Source organism: Megascapheus bottae, chromosome X (genome assembly GCF_031878675.1).
Source record: "Megascapheus bottae isolate mThoBot1 chromosome X, mThoBot2.hap1, whole genome shotgun sequence".
Classification (NCBI taxonomy): Eukaryota; Metazoa; Chordata; class Mammalia; order Rodentia; family Geomyidae; genus Megascapheus; species Megascapheus bottae.
Genome location: NC_143547.1, coordinates 10,432,754 through 10,459,833, shown reverse-complemented (window position 1 = coordinate 10,459,833; position 27,080 = coordinate 10,432,754). Strand labels below are relative to the sequence as shown.

Below are 27,080 nucleotides of genomic sequence, written 5' to 3'. Positions count from 1 at the left end.
ATCCATTAAGCTAAGAATCTTAAAGCAAACAAAAACAAAACACTAAAACTATGTCTTAGTGTCTATGAGAGATATTGAAATATCTGGACAAAGAAAGAAAGGGCAAAAAAATTCACCTGGAGATATTCCCCTGGCCTACTTTGGTATGCATCTGTGAGAAGATTTTCAGTAAGTATGAACAAACCAAAGCAAAAAAAAATTAGGATAAATAGATGAGGTGATGGAGTATGCAAATTAATTTGAATTATTCATCCCACAAAGCAAACACATAGCCAAGCATCACATTGTATTCCACACACATATGCAAGTTTAATACGTCGATTGAAAAAAGTAAATAGATCTGAAGGAAAGATGAAAGCAAAAGTTGAAAATCATTCCAGTTGGAATTTGATACCATGATTGAAAGCAGGATATTTCATTGGAAGATGCGATTTCATATGAAAGAATAAATAGTCAGCCAACAGGGAAGCGTGGTTTAGTGGCAGAGTGCTTGACTAGTATGCATGAAGCCCTGAGTTCAATTCCTTGGTACCATATACACAGAAAAATCTGGAAGTGGTGCTGTGGCTCAAGTGGTAGAGCACTAGTTTTGATAAAGCCCAAAGATAGTGCTCAGGCCTTGAGTACAAGCCCCAGGAGTGGCAAAAAAAGAACTGTCAACCAAGAACTCTCCAGGTTTAGTGTGCTAAATGGCTTACAGGAATCTACAGTCCATAAACAATATGTAGTGCCATAATATATTGCCCTCTGCTGAAGCCTAGTCAGATGGAGAGGAACTATGAGATTGCCAAACATCAGTGGCATAGCTTTCTCAACTGAGTTTCTTTGTAGGTGTGGGATGATTTAAATACATACTTTTGGTATCAGAGAAACTCATGAATTACAAATATGAGACAATTTTTTTCCTGAAAGAGCTGGCCATTTTTATTACACTGATTTTTTTAATAGGAAAAAAAAGTATTGTAGAAGTCTGTCTAAAATGTAACCAGCTCTTAACTTCATTATAAAGGAAGGCAAGGCTCTGAGGGCAGCATAAAGTAGATAGGCCTAAAATGGTTTGTGTGTTTCTTGACTTTATGTCAAAATTACAGTTTATTAATGGTATTTGCCCATAGGTGTTTCTGCTTTTTGTGGAAGTTGTTCTAGGTAAGTTTCCCATTAAATAATACTGGACCAGATGCTGCCTGCATTGTGACTCAGACTTTGTCCAGCTTACAGTGCAACTGCATTATTATTTTCCAGTAGGATTTTTATACTTATCTGTCTCAAAACTGAAAAAGCTGAAGTAATTATGTACTCTAGTTTTTGGATATTTTTCCTAGTATAAAAATAGTTTATTGCTAACAGAATTACCTAATTGCCTAGTGTGAAAAAATCGCGGCAAAATACTTGGAACTACAGCATAATTATAGGGTCTTTTTTAAAAAAAGCAATACTGCATTAGTGGTTATTCTGATTGATAAGATGTGCTTTGTGGTCTATTGTCATGGCTATAACTTAAAAATTGTGATTTATTTTTCAAATTACTTTAAACATTATTAAATTGATGGATATAGATATTAAATGAATTATTTAAACAATAGTTGTTGAAGTTAATAATTATTATTTTATGTCTAAGGTAAATTTTTTCCAGATTTAATTAGTGTAGACTCTTCCACTATTGTTGTTTTTATATTTTACCCACTAAAATTATATGCTAAAGGGACATTTTACTGATAGGAGTATCTTGTTAATTATTATGGACAGAGATTATGATTAATACATTGACTATATAGGTACATTATTTACAGGGTGAAATATATTCATATTAAGATGAATGAGAGAAATTTTATAAAGAAATATATGCAGTCAATCTGAAAATTTCCTTGTTTGGGCCTAGCATTCAATAATTCTGATCATAGGATTTTAAACTGTCATTTAACTCCATAATAAATAATGATGGGTAGTTAAATTATGGGATCACAGGGGGTGGTGGGGAGGGAAATGGGGACCAAGACATGTGAAAGGGTATCAATGTATGGGAATTAATGCACCATCTATCTGGCAAATATCATGTAACCCTTCTATTAATTACAATAAAAATATATGGAAAAAATATTATGGGATCACAAACTAGAGGAGGAGAATGTGACTGTATTGTGACCGAGGTAATAAGGGGAGTTATATGCAAATAAATAATTTAAAGGAAATGCAGAGTCCTTTTAGTTTATTGAGAAGATACATATTCAGGCTTTCTATTTTCATCCTATAGTAAAGTCTGAAAAAAACTTCATCATTCTTAGCTCATATATTTTTAATTTCCTACTATTTGATTAGTTTTAGCTTCCTGATACTGTTACAGTATTCTTCATAATCCAGATATGGTGGTGCATGCTTGTGATCCTAGCACTTAAGAGACTGAGGCAGGATTGTGATTTCTAGGTTAACCAGCCAAGGTTACATAGACCTTGTCTGATGACAATAACAACAACAATACGGAGGGAAGCACTGTAAAGGTCTCCTCTTCATGTCCACTTCCTAGATTCTGTGTGTGTGTGTGATAAATTTCTGAGTTTGGCTATTTCTGCTGTTGTTTGTGTCATTTTTCACCTAAATTCATGTTTATATCATTAGGCCTTCCAGAATAACATTCCCCCTAACTTGAGGTGAATGAAATTCACTGCTTTTTTTTTTGTTCACTACACTAATGCTAATTGGAAAGTGGAGAAATCATCCAGTATGTCTGTCCTCCTTCCTTTCTACTCTTTATCCTCTTCCTAGATCACCAGTAAAAAAGTTCCAGACAAGGTTCCATCATTCTAAGTCGTGGAAAACATTGCCATGGCTTTGGGTCTCTGTTACTATTATGTACAAGTTGGAAAATTCCACGAAAGGCTGATTTTCCATTATGAACCTATTAGCACTTTGTAAATTCTAAATCCAGATTTCTTGTCATTTAATTGTACTCTTTAGCTGTTTTCAGATATATTCATGCATAGAAAAAAAATCTACAATTACATATAGTCCTATCAAACCTCACAAAAACATAGGTCTGTCGAGCATATTGTAAAAGGTATTGGGTTTACATGTGTACACATGTGTGCTAAATGTGCATTTATGTGTGTACAGGCATACATGTATGCATTGATATGGATGTGTTATGTATATGCATACAGGTTTGTGCCTCTGTGTATATGTGCTTATATGCGTAGTTTGTTCATGCTTGTGTATTTATGTGTGAGGCAGAGCCAGTGAATCATTACCAGTTTTGTCTTGCCATCTATAATCCTGGGTGGCATTGTGGCATTTGTCTTGGAGGACATAGGGCAAAGGCAATTTTGTTAGGATATTAGCTAAAGATAAATATTGGAGAGCCTGAATCAAATATGACCAGAGATTATTCTGGAAAATCAAGACCATTGTTTTGCTCAAGGGAACTTTATGGCTTTCCCCCAAATGAATCTAAATAGGCAATGGAAATGGGAGTTAGGCAGAGAAGAAATTGTAGAGCCTAAAGAATAAATCCCTCAAGTGTTACTTCAGATGCTCAAAAGTGCAACAAATACTCTCTTAGTAGAAGCCTTTTCTTATGGCTGGGCTGAGGGTAAGATAAACAACACTGACAGGTTGTGGGTGATTCCTCTTTCAGGTTTGCCTTAGGTCAACCCAGGGAGAAGCCACTGGGCCTAAAGTTACACTAGAAAATGCAGCATCCACAGAGGAACCAACCTCTACTAGATCCAGTTTCTTACTACTAGTCAACAGACGTAAGATTCGACTTGCATACTTCCATCTAAGATACATGTATTTGAATGTGCCTACATTGCTCTGATTTGTTTTCCCTACTTAAAATATTATCAAGATGAATGAGTCTATTTCTTCTCTGTTTTTTTGAGAATCAGCTGCCACAAATATGTGCAAATATGCCTGGTATAGACAATCTGGAATAGGGCTCACTCACAAGCAACTATTCCAAGTAGGTAGAACATTGCTTCTAAGATGTATGTAACTATGTATCTTGGAAATAGGCTTCCCTTTCCTTTTTTTTTTGGACAGGGAATATGTCAGTCTTTGGCTGCCCATTCAGTGTATTTGAAGGTGATGGGGACTGTCATCTTTTTTTTTGTCAGTCATGGAGCTTAAACTGGGCCTGGGCACTGTCCTTGAGCTCTTCAGCTCAAGGCTACCACCCTACCCCTTGAACCACAGCACCACAAATGGTTTTCTGGTGGTAAATTGGAGCAAAGTGCTCAGTTGGCTTTGAACCAAGATCCTTAGATATCAGCCTCCTGAGTAGCTACGATTACAGATGTGAGCCCCCACGCCTGGCTTGGTGACTGTCATCTTGAGGATATGTGCTGCAACACTGAGAGTGTGGTATTCTTCTTGAGAGTTCAGAGAAATCCTTTCTTGATCCTGCTCTGGAAGGCATATTTAGTTAAGAGTGGAACATGAATTGGTAATGAAAATATTACAAAGGAATTAAGACAAATTCAATATTTGGAAACATTTTTGAGAGGTTCTTGATTTCCCATTCGTCAAAATAAGGACACCAGCAATTGTATTCCTAATAAGGTCTTCCTTAAGTATGGAGAGTAGATCACTGAGGCCTCTTTTGGATTTTTTGCTAGTCCTTGGGCCTGAACTCAGGGCCTGACCATTGTCCTTGGGCTTTCTCAAGGCTAGGACTCTTACCATTTGAGCCACACCACCACTGCTGCCTTTTTCTATGTATGTAGTACTGAGGAGTCAAACCCGGGTCTTTGCGCATGCTAGGCAAGCACTCTACCACTAGGCCAAACTCCTGGCCCTCTCTTTCAGATTTTGATGACAATTATGAACCCTTAATTGGACACATCTTATTTTATTTAATATTGGGGAACTCAGGGTTTCTCCCTTCCCACAGTCATTTATGATCCCCATATGAAGATCCCATAATTCAAATATGTGAAATATGGCAGTAAAGTGATAGACTGGAGAAAGAACTAAGGCAAGTTCTGTATCTGCTTCTAACTAGCTCCATGGATATGAATTCACTTTTCCAGATTTGTTTTCTCAGGTGGAAAATGAGGTGTAAGTAGGGTCACTTTGACCACCAAATTCATGTGATGTCAATATTTTGGAGAGAGAAGAAGCTGGCATGTACCACAGTAACATTATTCCTTCCACTCAGGACTCTCAGTGGGTTGCGTCTTTTGTTATAAATTACTTTCTTTGTGCTTTGAGAAGCTGTCTTTCCTCATCAGGCCAGCTTCTCTCAACCATTGTGGTGCTGATTTTAACTACAAAATCTGCACAAAGGCCATAGATCTCCGGTCATGTCACTTTCTATTCTTTGATCGGCAGAATCATGGAAATCAAAGAAGATTTCTAACAGATCACTTGAGCAGAAGGGAGAGGGCAGCTGAGAGGCAGGCCTGAGAGGCCATCCTGATAGGTTCTGTTCAGCTGGACAGATTCTAGCTGGTTCACTTTCCTTATTTGCTTTCTCCTAAGTGAACAGGAAATAGAAACAGTTGTAATTACCATACGGAGGAATTCTGCCATGTGCTCGTTGTAGCCATTTTCAGTTCTTTCCATCCAGTATACTATCAATTTCATGTTTCCCTTTGTACTAGAACTTTATTATGCCTTAAACTATTTGGAACCTGGTCTTCCAATGCCTGGCATTTTTATTTAGTGCAAACTTAAAAGCATATTGTCTAAAGGGAACATCCAAATATCTTCATACCAGCCTTGCATAGATTATAATCTGTGCCAGCCCCACCCCACTCCTACCAAATGCCAACATCCCGGGTTTTGGAGTTCATAGATCCAACCCTGACATCTAGCCCTTGCACTTCCTTTGTACTTGTCCCACTAAATGGTGATTCAGTCCAGTTTTGAGTGTCTTAAAATGAGCAGGATTTAGCTACTGTCTATGGCGACCCATTGCATTTTTATATATCTGTGCTCTTGGGCCCAAATCTACTTTGTAGCTGTCTATCTTGAACCATAGCTTTACCATGTGAGATTGATAAATGATGAAAAAATAACATCTTAAGTTCCTTTGTCCCTTCTGTTCACTACCCCTCCAGAGGTGCTTTCCAAACATCTTCACCTCAAATACTGAATCTAAGAGTCACAGATAGTCTTATACCTGATTTGTTCACTCTTGTGTCTTCAGTCTCTAGAATAGAATACGGGCAGGATGAGGCACTCAATAGTTTCTGAATTTAAATATATTTACTGTTATTATCCCCATTGTACAGATGAAACAACAACAACAATAACAACAACATTAACAACAACAGAGATTCACAGAGGCCAAATACTGCTACAAGCTGCAGGGATACTTTAATAGGATCCAAGGGAATAAAGCCATTACGAGGAGGATACCATTTGTGCCCAAGAGGCTTTGTCTCACAACACCCCCAAGGCAGCTCTCCATCCCACCTATTCTTGGGAGGGACACAGCAAAAGCTCTGTTGCTGGGGTTGGAGGAAAAGTAGTGCCACGATTTCATAATGCTACTTACAATTTGGTGGTGGTGATCTCAAATAAAAAGGTTCTCAAGGGCCTTGATTAGAGTAGTATATTACATAACTAACTGTAGCCATGGAGGATAGCATCTGATTATCTTACAGCTAACTGAAAGATGGACTGGGGTAGAAAAGAAGAAGCAAAACAAACACAACCAAGAAGCATGAACTAAAAAATAAACATCAAGAAAAAGAAACCCCAGAACAAAACAAAAATTTTGATCTAAGACAGAGTTTTTTTCTTTTAAAAATGTCTCTCTTTTTCTCTCTCTCTCTTTCTCTTCCTTCTTCTCTTCTCTCTCTCTTTTATTTTTGAGATATTTTGTTATATAGCCCAGGCTTGCCTCGAACTTGAACTTAGTATATAGCCTAGGCTGGCCTCAAACTTGTGTTCTTCCTACCTTTTCAAGTGTTGAGATTTATAGACATGTGCCACCATTCTTGGGTTAGAGAGGAATTTCCATGAAGGTTTACCTTCTGTTTTTCTGGAACAAACTGTGTTTCTTTTAGCCTGAAGCATCTTCATGCTACTTGTTGGACCTTTATGGTAGGACTAAAGAATAGTGTCTTAACAAGTATCATTTTCCTCCTTGCAAACCCCAAGTTTCTTATGAGTTTACATCTTCTGCTGAATTCCACTAAAAAGAATTCAGGCTAATGATAACCTTTCATTGGATTTCCTTATTTTTCTTATGAAGGCTAAGAAAGACTAACAATCACAGTTTTTTAGTTAACCAGGATAAATATTCTTGATGAATGGATTTTTTTCTTTGGTAAACAAACACAAAACACCAACTCAAAACCAACCAAATAAGTTTCTTTGGTAAAGTGGATATTAATGTCTTGGTTGGAATTAATTAAAGAAAAAAATTCAAGTGTTTTCGGGATCATACTTCCCTCTTTGTGGCAATTGAAAAAGTAAAACTGCATGAAGTAAAGACTTAAATTTTATGGAGGTGTGATTTTGAGATACTTCTAAAGTTTTCTCCATGGTGAGGCTAAACCAGCGCTGCCAGAGCAATAATTAGTAATTAATATTAACAAATAAGTAACAGTTATCTAACAATAAATAATAAATCTTAGCATGCATATAGTCCCCCAGTAGAAAAATTCATTTCACAGTCAGAATTTCATAAGTCTTGATTTCAAGTGCTGAAAAGAGAAAGTTGACAAGTTTGAAAATGCCCTTCATTAAAAAATACAATATCCCAGGATACACAGTTTCATTCAAGTTGGAAAACTACAATCTGTCATAAAACAAAATTCCACAGTTAAGTCATTCTGGTTAACCAAATTGAGTGATTAAATTCTCCACAAAATCCATTTTATTTGGTGTGTGTGTGTGTGTGTGTGTGTGTGTGTGTACACGTTGAGTCAGAATTGTATTATGGAGTCACTTTATGCTGAGGTGCTTGCTCCATGTGGCTGAAATTAATTCAATGACTGATTTAGAACACATTGCTCAGAAAATGATTCAACAACATATGATTTAAGAATAAAACCAGTCTCCTCTTCAGTAGTTTCTTTTGTTTGCTGGTCTCAAGGCTTGAATTCAGGGCTTAGGGGTGCTGTCTCTGAGCTTTTGTGTTCAAGGCTACCACTTGGTTATTTGGGCCATAGCTTCCTTTCCACCTTATTGGTAGTTAACTGGAGATAAGAGTCTCATGGACTTTCCTGCCCAGACTGGCTCTCAACCATGATCCTCATAGTTCAACCTCTTGAGTAGCTTGAACTACAGGCACGAGCCACTGGCATTCAGCTGTTGTGTGTTTATAAATGGTAGTCTAGTTGCAGGCCCCTAGAAGAGATCATTGATTGAAGATCTATTATGCAAATTTGCCCTTTTGCCAGGACTGTACTTGTCCTTAGATTAAAGCTCATTATGTTCTTGATCAAATAACACATTGCAATGATCACTTAGTGTGTCTGGTATGGAGACTGGATAAGTGTGTAAAGAACATGTATTTAGAACTGTGTGGCCACAACACATGAAATAGAAATCCAGGTGCATTTGCTGTCGTTACAGAATCATTGGGTTTTTTTTGCTATTTATGAAAAAAAGTGATTAACCTAAATCACAAACATGTTTCTTTCTACTTCGTCTGAGACGTAACGAAGATATCTGTTTGGTGGACACTAAAGTCATATGTTCTTGTGTTAGCAATGTATTTCAGGGGCTGGGGTTTAGCAGTGTTACGAACCTGTCCTGTCTTAGGCATGCTAAAATGTTAGAAATGGTGTGGACTGGGTGAATTTCATTATTCTTCTAAATCTCAGATTTCTCCTTTGCAGAACATGGGGGAAGTTACACAGTAAGTCTATCTGCCAAGGTCCTGAAAAGTAAGGTGCTTTTGTGAAATCCTTATCACTACAGATGTCTGAAGAAGCTACATCTCTAGTAGTTTTCCAGCTTGGGCTTCATTTTTACAGTTTTAAAGAACTACAGGGTTCTGGGGGCAGCATACATATCCTGTCCAGATCAAACCATTTCTCTTTAGCTGTAAAGTACCATTTCCACTGTAGGTTCTGTGAGTCAACAGCAAACATGTCTGGGCTTATTAATATACAGAGAGGCTTGGGGATGAAGTAGAAGTGTGACAGGGATCTGGAGGGTGAAGTACAGCCAGGTGGAAGCAAAGTTTGACTGCTGTCATCAATAGGTTTGTATTGGTGCTTACTTTTCCCTCCCATCAGTTTCTATCTTCCTTTGTCCTTTATCTCCTGGTATTTCTACAGAGTTTCTCACTGTCAGCATTTAGACTTACTAAACCTGTCTAAGTCTGTGAGAAGTCACATCTCATAGCAAAGAAAGACATACTGTAAGGTGATAGCTATGGCAAATAATCATTCTCATTTTCCCTTCCTCAAATATGGGTGAGCAATATTTTGGGCATCCATGCAAAATGGCATGTAGGGTCAGACAGCTGTATGCTGACTATGATTTTGTTATTAATAAGAGATACTGTCTTTTGGTTCACATAGACACCCGCTTTTTTCCCCATCATGCCAGGTGTTTTGGTTTGGCTTAATGTTTTCACATTTCTAGAGATTCCTGCCAAGAACTGTAACTAATAATGCAGACTCCTTCAGTTACAAGTGACAAGACATTCCAAAATAGAATCATCCCAAGTCTGTAATGCTGGAGTTGTTGATTTCCAGGTATATTAATAAAACTATACAACTGTTAAAAGTTCATCAGTGGGGGAATATGATAGATTCATTCTAGACAACAAAAATATTTCACCCAGGCAAATTTAGGAGTGACTCAGTTTCAATTCATGGTCGATGGCCAGTGTACCGTGTCTGCTTCTAAAGTTCTGGCTTGCTTTGTTCATCACAACATTTGCAAGTATCTCCAAGAGTGTTAAGATAGCTAAGACCTCAAGCCACATATTCAAGCTAGAGCTTCTGCTCTGCAGAAGTTTTGAAAGCCTTGTTGTTTGAACAATGCTTAAAGCTATTTTTGCTTTGGCAGCTGACCTTTCAATCAGTTGCTTTTATCCCAATGCCAGCAACATCTGCAGTATAGATAAAATAGGATTCTGCTTGTTAATAAGCTTCCTTCTATTTGATCTTAGCTTAAGAGACAGTAAGTCTCATAGGATCTGTGTGTGTATGTGTGTGTATGTGTGTGTGGATGAACAACCCTTTTGTTTTAAAGATGAAAAAGATGCCATGCCCATATCCCCACCCCGTTGTCCTTTCCTTTTTTTTTTTGCAAAGCCTATTTCTTATCCTTTAAAAAAGGGAAGGACTTTGAGCTGAACTGTTTCATTAACAGAATCTTATTGTTCTTGACAAGACCTAAGGTGAAACTATGTCAAGCAGACATGATCACACTGTTGTAATTTGGTCAACCACTCGGGTACTACCTATATCCCCCATTTCTACACATTCCTCTTCTTCACGGTTTTCAGGATTTTTCTTCTCTTTCCTTTTTTTCTTAGATGGTGGCAAGAAAGTCAGTATCACAGGTAAAATGGCAAAGCAGTGAAAGAAGGTGACAAATGCTATTAAAAACAAGCACCTGAACAGTGTACAGGTCAGATTTGAAGGCACAGCTGCGAGAGGAATCAGACCAACAATATAGCAGAGGTAACTCTGTAAAATAGCTACCCCATGCACTTCCAGGGCATTTTTTACCCACTTAGTTCTTGTGAATTCCTTGCCTAAAACAAATGTGGATAACAGTGGAGCACAATTATCGATTGTATAGTTAATTCCATAAATCAAGCAGAGCACAGAAATGCAGTCCAGTTGTACTTTCCATAATGTCATGAAACCTATCACTCCGAACTCCACGGACACAACTGTTATTGTGATCCAGACATTAATCAAAGAGTCCGCCACCAGGAATGCTGAGAAGAAGAGCAGGAACAAAGCACTGATGCAGGAATTGTGCAGGGGAGCTCCCAGAGAGGAGGCATATCGATCCATGAACACAAAAGACGGATTAAAGACAATGAACTTCACCTTGGAGGTGACTGAAAGCCTCCTCAGGGTCTCCAAGAGATCATAAAGTTCTTCTCTGTTCGTTTCCATGGTTTTGGCCACCAGAAACATTCTGGAGGCCACTACATCAACCTCATCATTATACTTTTTAGAGAAGATGATATCTTCTTGAAAATGGGTAAATTGAGGGGCTTTCAGGAAGGAATTCCTCAACATGTCTGTGAAATTTTTTTTCGTCAAGCCAGTGGATACATTGAGTTTCCGAAGGTAATTTAAATAGCTTTCAAACCAGGATATCCGCACAAACCCCTTGGTATATTCTAGAACATCTTCTTGGACACTAGTGTTCCAGTACTCTATAGACTCATAAATGTAAAACCCAATCACGGGACTGTAGTTGCTAAAGTACTTTTGCTGGGCAGTAGTGTATTCGATGGTTTGTGTGGCGGTTGCTACGATGTTACTAAGGTCTGACCCTTCACTGACCTGCAGATAGCCCATTAAGGCAAAGGAAATATAAATGAGATAAAAGAGAACTACAAAAGGCTTGACGTAGGTGTTGGTTATCCAGTCACAGTAATAGCGTTTGAGGAAACATACCAATAGGTGACTCTCGTAAGTGTTGGCTTCCTCACCTTCAGCCGTATCCTCACTGAATCTGGCTGTCAGGAAAAACCTGTACCATGCTGGTTTCTCCTGCAATACCTCAGGCTTTGGAACTTTCCTACAGAAGATACTATGCTGGTAATTGTTTTCTATGTAACCAGTGAACACCAGGCTGGAACCATAAAACGAGAGTACATAGAGGTAGTTGAAGAGGATTGCAATACAGGAATTGCAGCAGAAAATCCTGGCTGCCTCAATGTTTGTGAAAGGGCTGGCCCCGATGCCGAAGGTGACCAGATACATGGCAGTGGTGAGAGAAAAGGAGATCATGGAGTCTGCATAGACGGCTGCAGTTCGCTCTTTAACATGTTGGTCTTCTCTTGTTTTCCTCCAGGAGGATAACATTTCAAAAGTCCCATATAATCCATGACCTGAGGGAGGAAGGAGAGTAGAAAAAGACCAGCACATTAAGTTGAAAGTACTCAATCTCTTCAGGAGGGGAACCAACTTGAAGGAAGAATAATGGGCTATGGGAATCCAATCAGCACAAGCATTGCTAGGCTGCTATAGGAAGATAGCAAGATGGGAAGATAGGTCTGTGTTTTGGTGAATCCTAAGTGTTTGTTGATGCAATAACGGACCAAACATCTTCATGTTCCCTCTGGCTTAAAAAAAGCTAGATGAGGGCCAGGAGCATAGCCTAGTGGTAGAGTGCTCGCCTAGCACACATGAAGCCCTGGGTTCGATTCCTCAGTAGCATATACACAGAAAAACCCGTAAGTGGCATTGTGGTTCAAGTGGCAGAGCACTAGTCTTGAGCAAAACATGTCCAGGGACAGTGGCCAGGCCCTGACTTCAAGCCCCAGAACTGGCAAGAAAAAAAAAGAAAAAAGTAAAGCTAGATGAACTTGGCCCCATAGAAAGCTGGGCAGGAGTTATGCTCAGGTCCCTTGGGAATCATGTACCTCAGTTGTGTAGGGTTGTTGGGGTGGCTGGTTGAACAACTGGGAAAAGATACCTGGTCTGTCATCATTTTGCTTGCTATCCCCAACCTTCTGGGTGAAGGCAGAGGAAGGCTGTGGGCAGAGAGTTCAAAGATTCCATTTTCTTATATTGACCAAGGGGAAGGCTTTAGTGAGGAAGAGGCACTGCATTTAGTTTGAGTTATGACAGGAAACTAAATCATAGCCTCCTATTTTTTTTCTTTCCCAAACATCAGGGAAGGAAGCAATAAATCTGAGAAACAAAGGTAAGGAAAATACGAAAGAACAAATTTGACTGAAGAGGAAGGAAGGGAAAAAATCCAGAAGGAATAAGATTCATCTGAACTCCGCTGTTGTTAAAAATGAGAATTCAAGTTAAAGGGTTATGACTTGCATTTTATCTTTTGGCCAATTTTGGTTGTTTTTAGATGATGCACCAAGCAGGCAGTGACTGCACTATTCTCCGCACTGTTTGGCAGTAGACTCTGTGAGAGAAAGCCAGGTCAGAAATCTCTTTCCTTAACTGTTTAGTGCCTTTGCTTCCTAGGTAATACTCCAGCAACATCAGAAGAGTGCAGAGGGACAGGTAATACTCATTGTAACTTCATTCTGCTGCCTGGAGATCCAGCCTAGCTTCTGCTATCTCTTCCATTAGAGACAGACATTTCTTTGCTATAACCCTCTCCCTGGATTTGCAGGCCACTATGTCACTGAAAAAGCCCACCAATGTGACCCATTGCGGTTTCCCATAACCCATATTTTGGCACTGGGACCAGCAGATCTAATTTTCTGCTTCTACGTCTTGGTATATTCAATCTCATTGTTGAGCATAATAAACCCTTACCCTATGGTACAGTAGTCTTGTTTATAAAAGGAATTTAAAATTGCTCAGTCTTCTCTGGGAAGTGAGTCACTGTTATCTTACATGTACAACAATGGAGGGCACATCTCCCTCTCCTGCCCTCCAGTCCCCATGCCTAGGCTGGTATTTATGTTCTTAATGCGGAGTTCTGGCCTCAAACTTAAACGCCCATTCAGTAGTAATGAGCTAGGCTTGTTTCCTCCGAGGAATTTGACATTTATCTTAATTTCTCAGGCATCATTTTGCAGCCTCTTTCAGAGGCCAGGTCATGACTGTCAAATTGATTACTAGTACCATGGTCTCTATTACACTGAAGAAATCTAAGCTCCTTGAACATGCAGCAAAAAGTGTATTTGTTACTGGGATCCTGTTCATTATGTTTTTGGTAGTTCACTGTCTATAGTCTCAGGAAGGAAATCATTAAATGTATTTCCACTGTGTTCTTAGGATGGACCAACTGACCTTTGATTAAAAGTAAACCATCCCTTGACAATGCATCAAAAGATGAATATTTCTGAAGCATCAGCACCCTGGTAAAACAATATTGACTATTATATCTGGGAGCAGGTGGACCAGGTAAGCACTGGAAGAAAAAGCTCACTTCAAGAGCTTGTTGAAAATGGCAAATCTTTTCTGTGATGTTTACTTGCTAGAAACAAAAACATTTTAAAACAAGGTTTTTGTACTGAGTTGTTAGACATAAGGACACATATGGCAGCATAAGAATTAATCATATATTAGAACCTGAATTAACTCTGTTTTGCAGTCAGTTTTAAAATTAGTGTGATGTTTTAAGACACTATATGATGTTGACTCTTGTTGAAAAGTACAATAAGAATCCATTTCTTACTTTACTGTTGAGAATAGTTTTAGGAGTTGAGAAGAAGAATTTGAATTGCCAGAGCTTGGAAGGTGATAAGTGTGAGGTTTGAGGGTCCAGAATGAAAATAATCAAACTCAAGTAAAGATCCAAGTAGGCTGTTAGCTTGCCTTTTGAGCTCTGTTGCTGCATTTTAAATGCCTGTCTTTCTATAATTTGATTTTGAAAAGTTGAGTCTGGATTGCTTTTGCATATGTTTTTGGTTCTAGGGGCAGCTCTAAATTTTTTTTAAAATTATCCTTAGGTGCCTTTGGAAAGAAGGACTTTTCCTTCATTCCCTTTATCTAGTTGTGCTTGTGCCTATATACCAAGACCCTCTTAAAGGCCACAGGAGGCCCTGAGAAAGACTATTCTATGTGATCACCGATCATTTGTTGGTAGTGGTCATTGGCTTTGCTACCGTTGTTGCTGATAGGCCAAATTCTTGTTTTTCAAAGGACACCTCGGTAAACCCCAAATTGCAATTGCAATCGTGTAATGACTTAGAAAAGCCTTTTGGGTTTCTGGGACAATTACTGATGCCATAACTGCGCCTCCTTTCTGTAGCTCAGTCAGTCAAAGGAAGGATGAGTGCCAACAGAGCTGTGGGTTCCTCTCAGGGATTAACAGCCTCGAGTGCCTGGTTGGCACCGGACCCAGTTCACAGCTGGTTATTTATATGCTGAAGAGGGTGATCTATTCCCCTAAAGCAAAGACAAACTGTGGGGTCCTTGTTTCTTTGCCTGGACTTAAGGAGAAACATTCTAAAAGCTCTAGGACCTAAGAAACACCGTAAGCAAGCTCTGAAAACACACTCACCCACTCTGCCAACAATTACAGCTGAATTTCCTTTGGTTTTTTGGTTTCAAAGGTATCATTTCAATTGCAGACTCCCGTGGGACAGTGGGCTGCTTAAACAGCTTCCCTTAGTTCTGGCTAAGTCAGGATGGAGGATGGACTGGGAAAGTAGTAAAGAGGAAATGGCACGTAGGAAAATTTCATGAAGAGTAACTTCGTAGAAATTTTCTCACGATCCAGTCCTGGCTTTATCTTTTATGGCTGTGACAGAAACTGGGCAAATCAAAGAAATATAGAATTAAAAAAGCTTGTGCTAAGTTCTTTTCCTTCCCGTTTTTCTTTCTCTGTGGGTGTCACCCATGTTTTGCACCACCTCCATTCACAGTCTTCTTCATTCTGGAACTGGAATCCAGCAGGAAAGAATGTCAGGCTACCTACTGTATGTGCATTGAACCTATTTTTTTTTGCCAGTCCTGGGCTTGAGCTCAGGGCCTGAGCACTGTCCTTGGACTTTCTCAAGGCTAGAGCTCTACCACTTGAGCCTCAGCACCACTTCCGGCTTTTTTCTATGTATGTGGGACCGAGGAATTGAACCTGGGTCTTCATGCATGCTAGGCAAACACTCTACCACTAGGCCAAACTCCTGGCCTTGAACCTACTTTTTTTAAAAAAAGGTTCTTCACAAGGAAAAACATTGCTGGTTTTATAAGTTCACTGGGAAGTTGAAACCCTATCAACAATTCTGTTTACAAGGTCTCCCTGGTAGCAAAGCTCAATTCACAGGGGCCGGCACAAGAATGCTCCCTAAATATAAAGTCCCAACCAGATTGTGACTCTGGTGACCATCAGGAGCTCTTTGGTGTCATGGCTCCTTATTAAAGGGGTAGCTCATAACAAGAGCCCTATAAGTACATGACTGTTGCAAAGTATTACAGAAAGGACTAACACTAATGTTAGAAGAAACAAAATGGGGGCCGGGAGTTTGGCCTAGTGGTAGAGTGCTTGCCTAGCATGCGTGAAGACCCAGGTTCAATTCCTCAGTATCACATATATAGCAAAAAGCCAGAAGTGGTGCTGAGGCTCGAGTGGTAGAGTGCTAGCCTTGACAAAGTCCAAGGACAGTGATCAAGCCCTGAGCCCAAGCCTAGGACTGGCAAAAAAAAAGAAGAAACAAAATAAAACCTAGCTAATCCTTCATTGTTGTGACTCTTGAGCACACACCCTGATCCTGACTTGCTTTCACCCTGTCTGTTTTCTGGGTGTAACCCAAGTCTTCAGAGTTGTTCATAATCTAGGAATGAGGAATCCACTAACAAATAGTTGAGAGTTAACCTGACTTTACTCAGTAGATATGCTTCTGGAAAGTTGTTTGTAAAGTGAATTGTGTTTTCCATTTCTTTAAAGGTTTTACTATCAGAGGGAATCTGGGTGATTTGGTTCTGTGTATTTATTTTGTCAGTGAATAATTGTAAATCAACTGATCTAATTTTTACATTGAGATTTCTAAGTGTGATACTTCTGCAAGCCCAGAATTTTTCTGCCTTACTCAGTCCACACATACTTGGATGCTGGATTTGTCTCACATTTTAATCCCTTAGCTTGAGTCCCTTAAACCGAGGAATTTCTGAGAAGATCAGGCAAAATGAAATGACTTGCTGGTAGATAACATTTGTGGTTTGTGTCTGTGCATGTGTCTGTGTCGGTCCTTGGGCTTGAACTCAGGGCTTGAGTGCTGTCCCTGAGCTTTGTCTGGCTCAAGGATAGCACTGTACTACTTGACCTTAGCTCCCCTTCCAGATTTTGGGTGGTTAATTGAAGATCAAAGTCTCAAAGACTTTCCTGAGCAGGCTGGCTTTGAACTCTGATCATGACAACTCAGCCTCTTGAGAAGCTAGGATTACAGGCATGAGCCACTTGTGCTTGGCAATTACCTTTAAATAGTAATGTGAATACATTTAATGGCAATGAAGCCATTTGAATATACGTGGACAACACTACATTTCACATATGGAAACAAAAGGAACACATTCTTCTTGGGAATTCATAGACTACAATACATGACCAAATTCTGCTTTAGACATATTTTATTGGTAGACAAGATCCACTAAGTAGTTCATGTTTATAAAATGCTTTTTTTTTCAATGACATCCACATAAATTCATAATTTTTGTTTTTCTGAGAAGAAATTTAAACTGTGTATGTCTCTGGATTGACTAAGATCTATTTTCAGAGAGGAGTTCATTAATTAGGTTACATTTACACTTTGCCAGTTATAAATGTTTACTTTATAAGCTGAATTGTTTGGCTTATCCTAGCCTGTTCTGTCTCACAGTTAAGAGTGAGAGTAAGGTGCTCTCTGCTTAAGTAAAGACAGATGCTCACATCAGGGGGAGTACAACATCTTAGTCTTTCTACTAGGGACTTGACATATTGTGGTTGTTTTAATCGTGGCATTGAGTTTGAATCTGAGAAATAATTTTACTTTACTACAGAGTAGCTACAAAGGTAAGATAAAAAAATGGATATGTTGTTGTGCATTGGTGGCTCATGCCTGTAACTGTAGCTACTCAGGAGGCTGAGATCTAAGAATGGCCATTTAAAGCCAGCCTCTTCTCTCTAATTAAATGTCAAAAAGCAAGAGCTATAGCTTAAGTGGTAGGGTGCTAGCCTTAATCACTATTAGGAATAGTGCCCTGGCACTGAGTTCAAGCCCTAGGATTGGCGCACACACACAAGAAAAGAAATGGATTTGCTAAGAGATCTTTGTTTAAAGATAAAGTATTGAAGTATTGAACGGGGTTATGTTCATACATACACACACACACACACACACTGACTAATGTATGGCATATGCAGGGATAGATTCTCATGCTGTACCTCTTTTCAACAATGAACTGACATTTTAACAAAACAAATACCAGAAAGCTGAACCATGTTTTGTCTGAGAGTGGTAGGAGTTAAGGGGAGAAGGGAAGAGAGGGTAGAGAAATAAATGGTGGGTGAATATAGGCCTAATATTGAAATGTATATATGTGAAAATGGAACTAGGTAACTTGAGGGGAGATGGGACTTGAGCCAGATGTGGATGGAGACAGATAATGGAAGGAGTGATGGCCAAGATGCATCATATTCATAAAGCTAATAAATAAATTTAATAAAAAGATAAAGTATTTAGATATGGAGTATATATGTACTATATCTAAGACAGCTATATATAAACATGGCATGTAATCTATGTTATGGCTGTTGTGTTCCATCTTTTCATATAGAAGACATAATAAACATGACTATGGCATATTTTTGAGAAATATGTTTTACATCTTTACATATAAAATGTTTGGATGTATAGCATATATTACTACAAAGAAAACATAGTATTTATATTTAAGTAGTCAAACAATTCATATTTCATCATGATGTTATGAATACATTGTATTCATTTAAATATATAATATGAGGTATATATCATATATCTCTAATATAGCTCATATATGTTATATGTGTGCAGATTGTAATAGATACATACACATGACATGTGTATAGTAGACTGATATAGAATTTACTGATGAGGCAGAGAAATCTATATGCTACTGTATTAACACAGAGAAGGGGGTAGAATTCCTCTCTTGGGTCCCATGTGTCTACATTTTGGTTATTGACGAGTATAGTCAAGACTAAATGAAAAGCAGGATTTCTGTGACAATAACTCTGGATCTGCTTGGGTTGTGAGCTCCTCATGCACTCACCCAGTCAGATTGCTGTCCCTTTAAAGTAGACACTAAATGTTTTACTAGCTCAGTGTCCCAGGGCTACCTCTGGCTGCTTGACCTTCATGGTTTAGCCATTTCTCTACTCCCTGGGCAAGACCACTCAGGGACTTGAGTTAAACACAAAACCCCCTGCATTCCTCTCCTAGATGGAGTTTTACTGTCTCAGGCCTATACCCTCAGTCTTGGTCTTCTCTTAGTTTATAAGGGAGACTAGAACAATAAAAAAGCAACCACCCTGTTTTGTCTGTTCTGTTTCTCAAGGCTATTTATTTCTGTCCTCCTGCATTATGATATGATTGGTGGAGCATGATACGATGATGAGAACAAAACAAAAAAAATTAAATGATCTCTCTGTAAATTTCTTCCATATGACTATAGGCTATTATTCCACCCCAAATGGGAAGCAAACTTTGTAAATATTATATGGAATGACTCACTTGTTTTAAACAAGATATATGCAGAAATGTGACCAACAAAACCAGTACAGACTATTTTTTGTAGAAGCTACTGAACTTGGCCGGGAGTTTGGCCTAGTGGTTAAAGTGCTTGCCTAGCATGCATGAAGACCCGGGTTCGATTCCTCGGTACCACATACATAGAAAAAAGTCGGAAGTGGTGCTGAGGCTCAAGTGGTAGAGTTCTAGCCTTGAGAAAGTCCAAGGACAGTGCTCAGGCCCTGAGCTCAAGCCCAGGACTGGCAAAAAAAAAAAAAAAGAAGCTACTGAACTTATTATTGTTGCATATACGTCAAGTTTTTTTTCCAGAGTCCTCTAATATATTTCTATTTTTTTTCATGCAGACTGCTGAAAAGAATGGATTTCTGCGATAGCATATTGGGGTGGCCCATATGAAATGTTTGTTGTTTTAAAATGATTGCATATCAGTACGATTTTCTGGGTCAAAAGTGGTCGGCAATATATGATTTGAAGTTTATTATTATCTAGATATCTTTCCCCTGATTTTCTCATGACTTTAGGAATATAATCAGAATAGATACCTTTTAGATTTGTTAGAGGGAAAGCAGTTAAGAGATACAACTTTTTGTACAATACAGTGTATCTATAGATGGGTGTTATCTTACTATATCATGTTTCAAGTGGCATCATAGAAAAATAAATTCTTAGTGAACTAAATCTGGTTTCTGCTTAAAATACAGAGTCTTAGTTTATATAGCAGAAAGAAGTCAAACTTTTCTGCTATTATTTCCTTCCTGGCACGTAATTCACTTCCTGAGTCTGGCTCAACTGGGTATAACCCTTCCTTCAGAAGGAAGAGGCTTTCTTGGATTTTACATTTTACCTCCTCAGTCTTTAGAAATATTGGAAATAGCACTTGTCAACTATTTTCCATCTCATCTAATTTACATGGCTCGTGTGTCTTGAAACAAGGCAAAGTGTCCCTTATCAGTTAGACAGTCAAATAGAAAGGAATACCTAAACTAACGCTCACTATGACTTTAAGTTTCGTCTTTTTATGCACAGAATGTACAGGAAACAAGAAACTCCCTATATGCACAAGGGAAAAAAAAACTTCTGTTCCTTGTATATTCTCCAATGTTCCATTCCTTTCTAGATTTATGTATGATCAACAAATCTCTGGAATATTAAGAAGAGCTTCACATACAAAATCTATGCCAATATCTTAAATCATACCCAACTGGAGAACAGTGTTGTAAATCCTCATCCCAGACAGAAAACTCTCTAACAGATAAGAGCAATGCTTACTTACACACGACAATTCTGGTACCTCACTAGCTGATACCAATGTAGTTTGGAAAGAAGGGGTACAGCTTTCTAGATGACAAGGCTTAAAGGGAGAAAACAGCCCTCATCTCCAAATTATAGTAACTGAAAATGTCAATGATCACTTGTAATACTGCAGACCTTTTAGAATTTCAGCTCCAAACAAACCGATCTGACTCATTTAGACAGAGGTTTTGGCAGAAAGAAGATTGTCTAATATACACGACACTGATTAAAAACATTCTAAATCATGATGGATCTCTGCTTACATCATTGCCAAAATGATTCATCTGTGTAGGATATATTCTTATTGCCTGAGATGTCACATATCATCTTGGTTAGAAACATACAGTCAAATTCCCATTATGGTGAACTCACAGGGTTTATCTGAATTCTTTCCTCTTCTGGAGTTTTGTTAGGCTAATACAGCTTGACATACATGGCCTGAAAATTTTCCACTCTAAGTGTATTGTCATTCTGGCATTTGACTAGACTGGGTCTTATGTGACCAGTACTACACGAAGAATATACAGATAGTTGACTTTCAAATCTATAATGTTTATCACATTATAGACTTATTGATAAGATAAGGGAACTTCTACACTCTAGAGTTCTACAGTCTAAGGTATTTTTCCTCTAAATGAGGCTAACCACAGTTGATTTCCTTTGGTATTTTTATATTTATAGAACATACTAAGTCAAGAAGGTTTCCCCCTAAATCTGCTTAGGTAAATCAATACCATTTTGTTACTTACAGGCAAATTTAATTTAACTGATGTATAGTGTAAATGTCCTGGCAATGCATTTCTTCTCAGTCATTTCAAATAGTTTGTTATAAAAAAATAAGCAGAGCTAAACATTGGCCTGGCATACAACATTTATGAGCCTGATCTTGCTTATATTTCATTTTACAATCATACTCTGAGAATGAAGCATTTATTTGAGAAATCCAGAAGGGCAATCGTCCTAAATCCAGGCATGGTTGGCTTTATGAGCATATTAACCATCCATTACATTGTGAAAAGTATTTATTGCAAATGGACCTTAGCTCCTAATATGCGGAGCTCCCTTTCATGTTGTGACTAAGTAATTTGAGAACACTTTGGGCTGAAAATGTACAGAAAGGTTGCATACTGATTGTCAGCAGGGAAAACTGCCATCAAATCAATGCATGTAGTAGTCCTCACAAATTGCAAACAAAGGAATATTGGGTACCTACAGTGCCTTTTCTCTTTCACAGCAAATGCCTGATTTTTCCGCATTGAACTCTGATGTCAGGCTCAGTGATACTAGGTCTCTGTAGAGCTATGGAATTACCTACTATTTCTGGATTTGTGGTTTAAAGACACTCCTCTGCTAATATCATCATTTCATCTTCCTGTATCCTTTATCATTCCCTGTATGGATACAGTCAGGAATACTTGGGGGGGGTTGAATTTGACTTACAACATTTAAAACTTCTTTACAAAGTACAAAGATAAGTTTTAAGAAATATGAAGTATTAGTCAGGTACTGATGACTCATGCCTATCATCATCCTAGCTACTCAAAACTCCGAGATGTAAGACTCATGGTTTGAAGCCAGCCTGGGCAGCGAAGTCCATGAGAATCTTATCTCCAATTAAGTAGCAAAAAAACAGAAGTGGAGCTGTGACTGAAGTGGTAGAGCACTAGATTTGAGTGAAAAAACTCAGTGACAGCCCTAGGATCCTATGCCTAACACACACACACACACACACACACACACACACACACACACACACATGCACACTGTATAAGTATTGTATTTTTATTCCATAAGGAAATTTTGAATATTTTAGTTTTATTTTACTTGGTGAAGTTAAGGTTTTGTCTATTGCTATATAATTAAGAATTTTCAATGTTGTTATCTTATTTCATTTAGAACAATTAATTTTTGGACAGTTTAGTGTACCATGCTTTGTGCTCACTGCTAACAACCTGAATTGTTATTAAACCAGTATGGATGGTACCATTTCTAGCTCCAATATCCTTTATCCCTCCCTTGTAAGAATCTTACTATTTGACTCTGTTCCCTACCCATTGTATATTTTTTTTCCTTTGGTCACTCCTGGGGCTTGAACTCAGGGCCAGGGCACTGTCCCTCAGCTTCTTTGGCTCAAAGCTAGCACCCTACCACTTGAGCCACAGCACCACTTAGGGCTTTTTCTGAATATTTGGTACTGAGGAATCAAAACCAGAGCTTTGTGCATACTAGGCAAGCACTAGGTCTCACTTCTGGCCCCTTTTCATATTCTTGTTTTCTTCTACAAAAGCAACAACCCCCCCCCCACCATTTTTGAATGGAAAAGCTTTAAAAAATTTCCCCAGATACTCAAGCATGAGTCTAATAATGAGCAAAATCTCTTAATGTAAAACTTGACTCATGTTTCTGCAGAAGCTACTTATGCTTTAAGGAACTGTCCTGTATCCCGTGATTGACCCACATGGTTTTAGGATTTTCTTTTTGCTGGTCCTGGGGCTTGAACGCAGAGCTTGGGTTATGTCTCTGGGTTTCTTTTACTCAAGGCTAACTACTTCAACCACAACTCTACTTCCAGTTTTTCTGGTATTTTACTGGAGACATGCATCTCACGGACTTTCCTGCTGGGGCTGGCTTTGAATGGTGATTCTCAGATCTCAGCCTCCTGAGTAGGTAGGATCACAGACATGAGGTACTGGTACCTGGCAGTTTCAGGATTATATTAAACAAGTAAATTATGTTGTCTTCCTAACATATTGAACTCAGGAAGAATGAAAGCAGATTGCTTGTTTTAAACAGTGACTGTTCTAGCAAATTCGCAGACTTCTTAGTCTCTCCACAGTACTCCACTTTTCACAAAAGCTACTAGTTTATGTTTATTGACTAGGTTTCAATTCCCATAGGTCACAGAGCATTAAGGGCAGAATGTAATTCTGTGGCCTTGAATCCCTCAGCCCAGTTTAATCATTTAACCAGAATACATCTTATATTTCATGAGGACTCCTTTTTTTCTTTTCTCTACTTCTTCCTTTTTCTTTTCTTCTACTCTAAAATAAGACATAGGTATGCTGATTAATTCAATCATGGTTATTTCTCAGTCAAAAACAAGAACAATGACAGAAAAAGGTCACTTCATTTCTCATATTAATATCTGATTCCAAATGTCATTTTCATTTTGCTAAAGAAATTGATGAGAGGGGTCAGGAGTTTGGCCTAGTGGTAGAGTGCTTGCCTAGCATGCACGAAGACCGGGGTTCAATTCCTCCATACCACATATATAGAAAAAAAGCCAGAAGAGCTGCTGTGGCTTAAGTGGTAGTGCTCTAGCATTAAGAAAACCCAAGGGCAATTCTCAGGCGTGAGCCAAGCCCAATACTGACAAAAAAGAGAAATAGATGAAACTTTACCAGAGAATAAGAGCAAATTAGCTGCTTGAATCCTTGGCTCCCAGGATTTTATCATCAGGCAGGTTGGATATGTTATCTTAGATACTGAATGGATTGAGGTGTAACCTATTCTGTGACCACAGTTGCTTTATTTTGACTATTATCGCTATTAAGGAATTTCTGTAACTTCCCACTCTGAAACACTGGAAACTGTTACCACAACTTTAAAACCATTCTCCTTAGTTGACACCAAGAACATGAAACAAAATATCTTCTTTGAATCACATCTCACATGCCACTTTCAAGGATCTCATGCATTGATCATGGCCTTTCTCAAGAGGCTCACACATATCTATAAGCTGGGAAGATGAGAGGAAGCAGGAACTAATAGTATGTAACTCACCATCCTCTCATTCACCACTCCAGAGCTCACTGAAGGCCTCCTACCACTAAGTCACCCAAGAGCTTTATCTGGCTTGCAGGGGTGTGCTCAGTCTTCTCTGGGAAGTGGTGAGGAGTCAATTATTCCAAGAAATAATCCCCAATTACTCACCCACAGGGTTTCTGGGTAGATATCCTGGTTTCCTCATCCCTCCTAAAGGGCTTTTTCTGTGGTGTGTTTTGCCAGTTCTTCTAAAGACTTTTAGTGCCTCCCTACCCTCTGCATCCTTATTTCAGGTCCTGCTTCTGGAGAAACTCAACCTAAGACACCTGAACAGCTAGAAAATCATTATCTGCTAAATACATGTAATTGCTTAATAGAGTAGTAGAGATGGGAGTACGGGTCTTTGGGTTTCTGGCATGTTTATTAGATTAAGTACTTTAAATGAGAACTCGCCTCAGGATTTCTGGGTAAAATGAAGACGCTGTCAATGAGATAGAATTTTAAATGATGCCAGGCACAGTGGCTCACGCCTGTAATCCTAGCTAGCTACTCAGGAGGCCGAGATCTGAGGGTCGTGGTTCAAATCCAGCCCAGGCATTGAAGACCAGGAGACTCTTATCTCCAATTAACCACTAGAAAACCAGTAGTGGAGCTGTGGCTCAAGGGGTAGGGTGGTAGCCTTGAGCTAAAGAACTCAAGGACAGCACCCAGGCCCAGAGTCTAAGCCCCACAACCGACAAAAAATATATTAAATGACTATCCCTGAACTTTAGGATCTCAGTTATCACCATCAAGAGGCTAAAAACAGAAAACTGAAAGGCAATAATTACCTAGCATGACGAAAGGGACTCCCAGGAAGGTGGAATTGTATTTCCCACCAGTAAGATTGATGATTCCAGCTGCAGTGAGAGTGGCCAGACTTATGGTTACCAAGCCAAGCAGGCCCAGCCAGGGCTTGCTGCGGACGCAGTCCTGCATGGAGCAGCAAAGGATAGCCATGGTGACCACGAGGATCAGGCTGGTGACCAGGTAACGTTCTGACACACGGCTGGTCTTCTGGAAATCTTCCCTTAGTGATGAGGATGTATAAGGGTATATTTTGACTTTGCTGTTGGATTTCTGGAACAGTTTGACAGTATCGCAGAAACTGGACTCCCACCTCTCAGCCACCATGTCATTGAGACTGTTGATTGACTGCAGGTAGTAGGTGAGTTGAATGGCCTCTGCAGATTTCACCCGATCTTTGCTGTGTACAGTGACACCCCCAAGCTGGTGCCCATTGTATACAGCTCTCCCATCCTTTAAGTGAGTGATTGGGTATGTGATTGCAAAATTGGTCCGATTGGTGGCCCGGGCATTCTTTAGTTCTTCCAGGACGTGTACTATGTCATCCACGATGCAAGTCTTATCATTATTCAGGATACATATGTGCGCAAACGTGTAATTAAAGCCAGGCCTTGGCACCTGGATCTTGGTCACAGCAGTATGCAACTGTGGGGATAAAAATATAAGACAGATATAGTAGTATTTATTACAAGGATTAAACATTAACAAATTACATTATTTCCATGCTCAAATAATATTCTTATTAGGCATCAGTGGTTCACGCCTAGAATCCTAGTTACTCAGGAGTCTGAGATCAGAGAATCACAGTTCAAAGCCAGCCCCGGTAGGAAAGTCTGTGAGACTCTTATCTCCAATTAACAACCAAAACACCCTGTGGCTCAAAGTGATAGAGTGCTATCCTTAAGTATAAAGCTCAGGTATAGTGCCCAAGCCCTGAGTTCAAGACCTAAGGCTGGTGTACACATGCACATGCACATGTGTGCGAGTGTGCACACACACACACATACACACACACATACACACTTTTCTCTTTTTCTCTCTTGCCAAGAAGAGTCATTCATTCCATCTCTAAGCCACTGTTTAAATGATAAAATATAACCTTGGATTAGAAACAAATAATAGGGACAGCAAAACACACATCTGACCAGTGATTTTCATAATTTGTTGCTGGACAGGCAACATTAGCCCAACCACTCAGTAGTGCTTGTCAGAAATGAAAATGTCTAAATTTGGCAACCCAGAATCTGAGGGGTAGCACATAAGAATCGGCTTTTTCACAAACCCCAGAAATTTCTAATAAGGCAAATATTTGAGAAGTGCTACCACTAAAAGCACCAGCATTGTCTTTACTTATTCGTGTTCTGCATCTATGGACTATAACTGTAAGGGCATGGCAGGAATATCCAGGAATCATCTTAAAGGAGTACAGTGAAATTTATTTTACATACTTTCCCATATAGTATTTGATGTACCCAGAAGCTGTATGCCTGCCACGAAAGTACATGTTATAATGCAAGAACTAATTTAACAACTACTACATGTCAGGTACAGTTTTAGGCCCTTTAGACAGATTACCTCATCTAATATGTTCAAGAAAATATAAAGCAGGTATGAGCATTAGCTTAACCTCACACATAAGGAAATTGAGACACAGAGAAGCTAAGTCATTTGCCCAAGTATACATGCAGAGTAAAAGGCAGAGCTGAGCTATACAGTCAGTCTGGCTCTAGACTGGGTCTGAGCCTTTCACCATACACCTCTAGGTTGGCAATGCTGGAAGCTGCATGAAGGTTCTTGCCAGCAACGAATTCTTGGGTTTGTGCTTTTGATTACAATGCCCTTAAAAAGTACTTGAGTTCAAGGTATGTGGGGATATGCACAATTTATCGTC

General features: G+C 39.0%; 1 protein-coding gene across 1 annotated transcript in view; it reads right to left on the bottom strand.

Annotated features, from left to right (window-relative positions):
- Nucleotides 1–6,215: 6,215 nt before the first annotated feature.
- Nucleotides 6,216–27,080, bottom strand: part of Ptchd1 (patched domain containing 1) — a 57,730-nt gene continuing 36,865 nt past the window's right edge. Inside the window, exons 2-3 of the mRNA XM_090326076.1 lie at nucleotides 25,174–25,834; nucleotides 6,216–11,989 (exon numbers count right to left, since the gene is read on the bottom strand). Of these exons, the coding sequence (XP_090182202.1) occupies nucleotides 10,335–11,989; nucleotides 25,174–25,834 (2,316 nt within the window). The 3' untranslated portion in view covers nucleotides 6,216–10,334. The remainder of the gene's footprint in view (nucleotides 11,990–25,173; nucleotides 25,835–27,080) is intronic.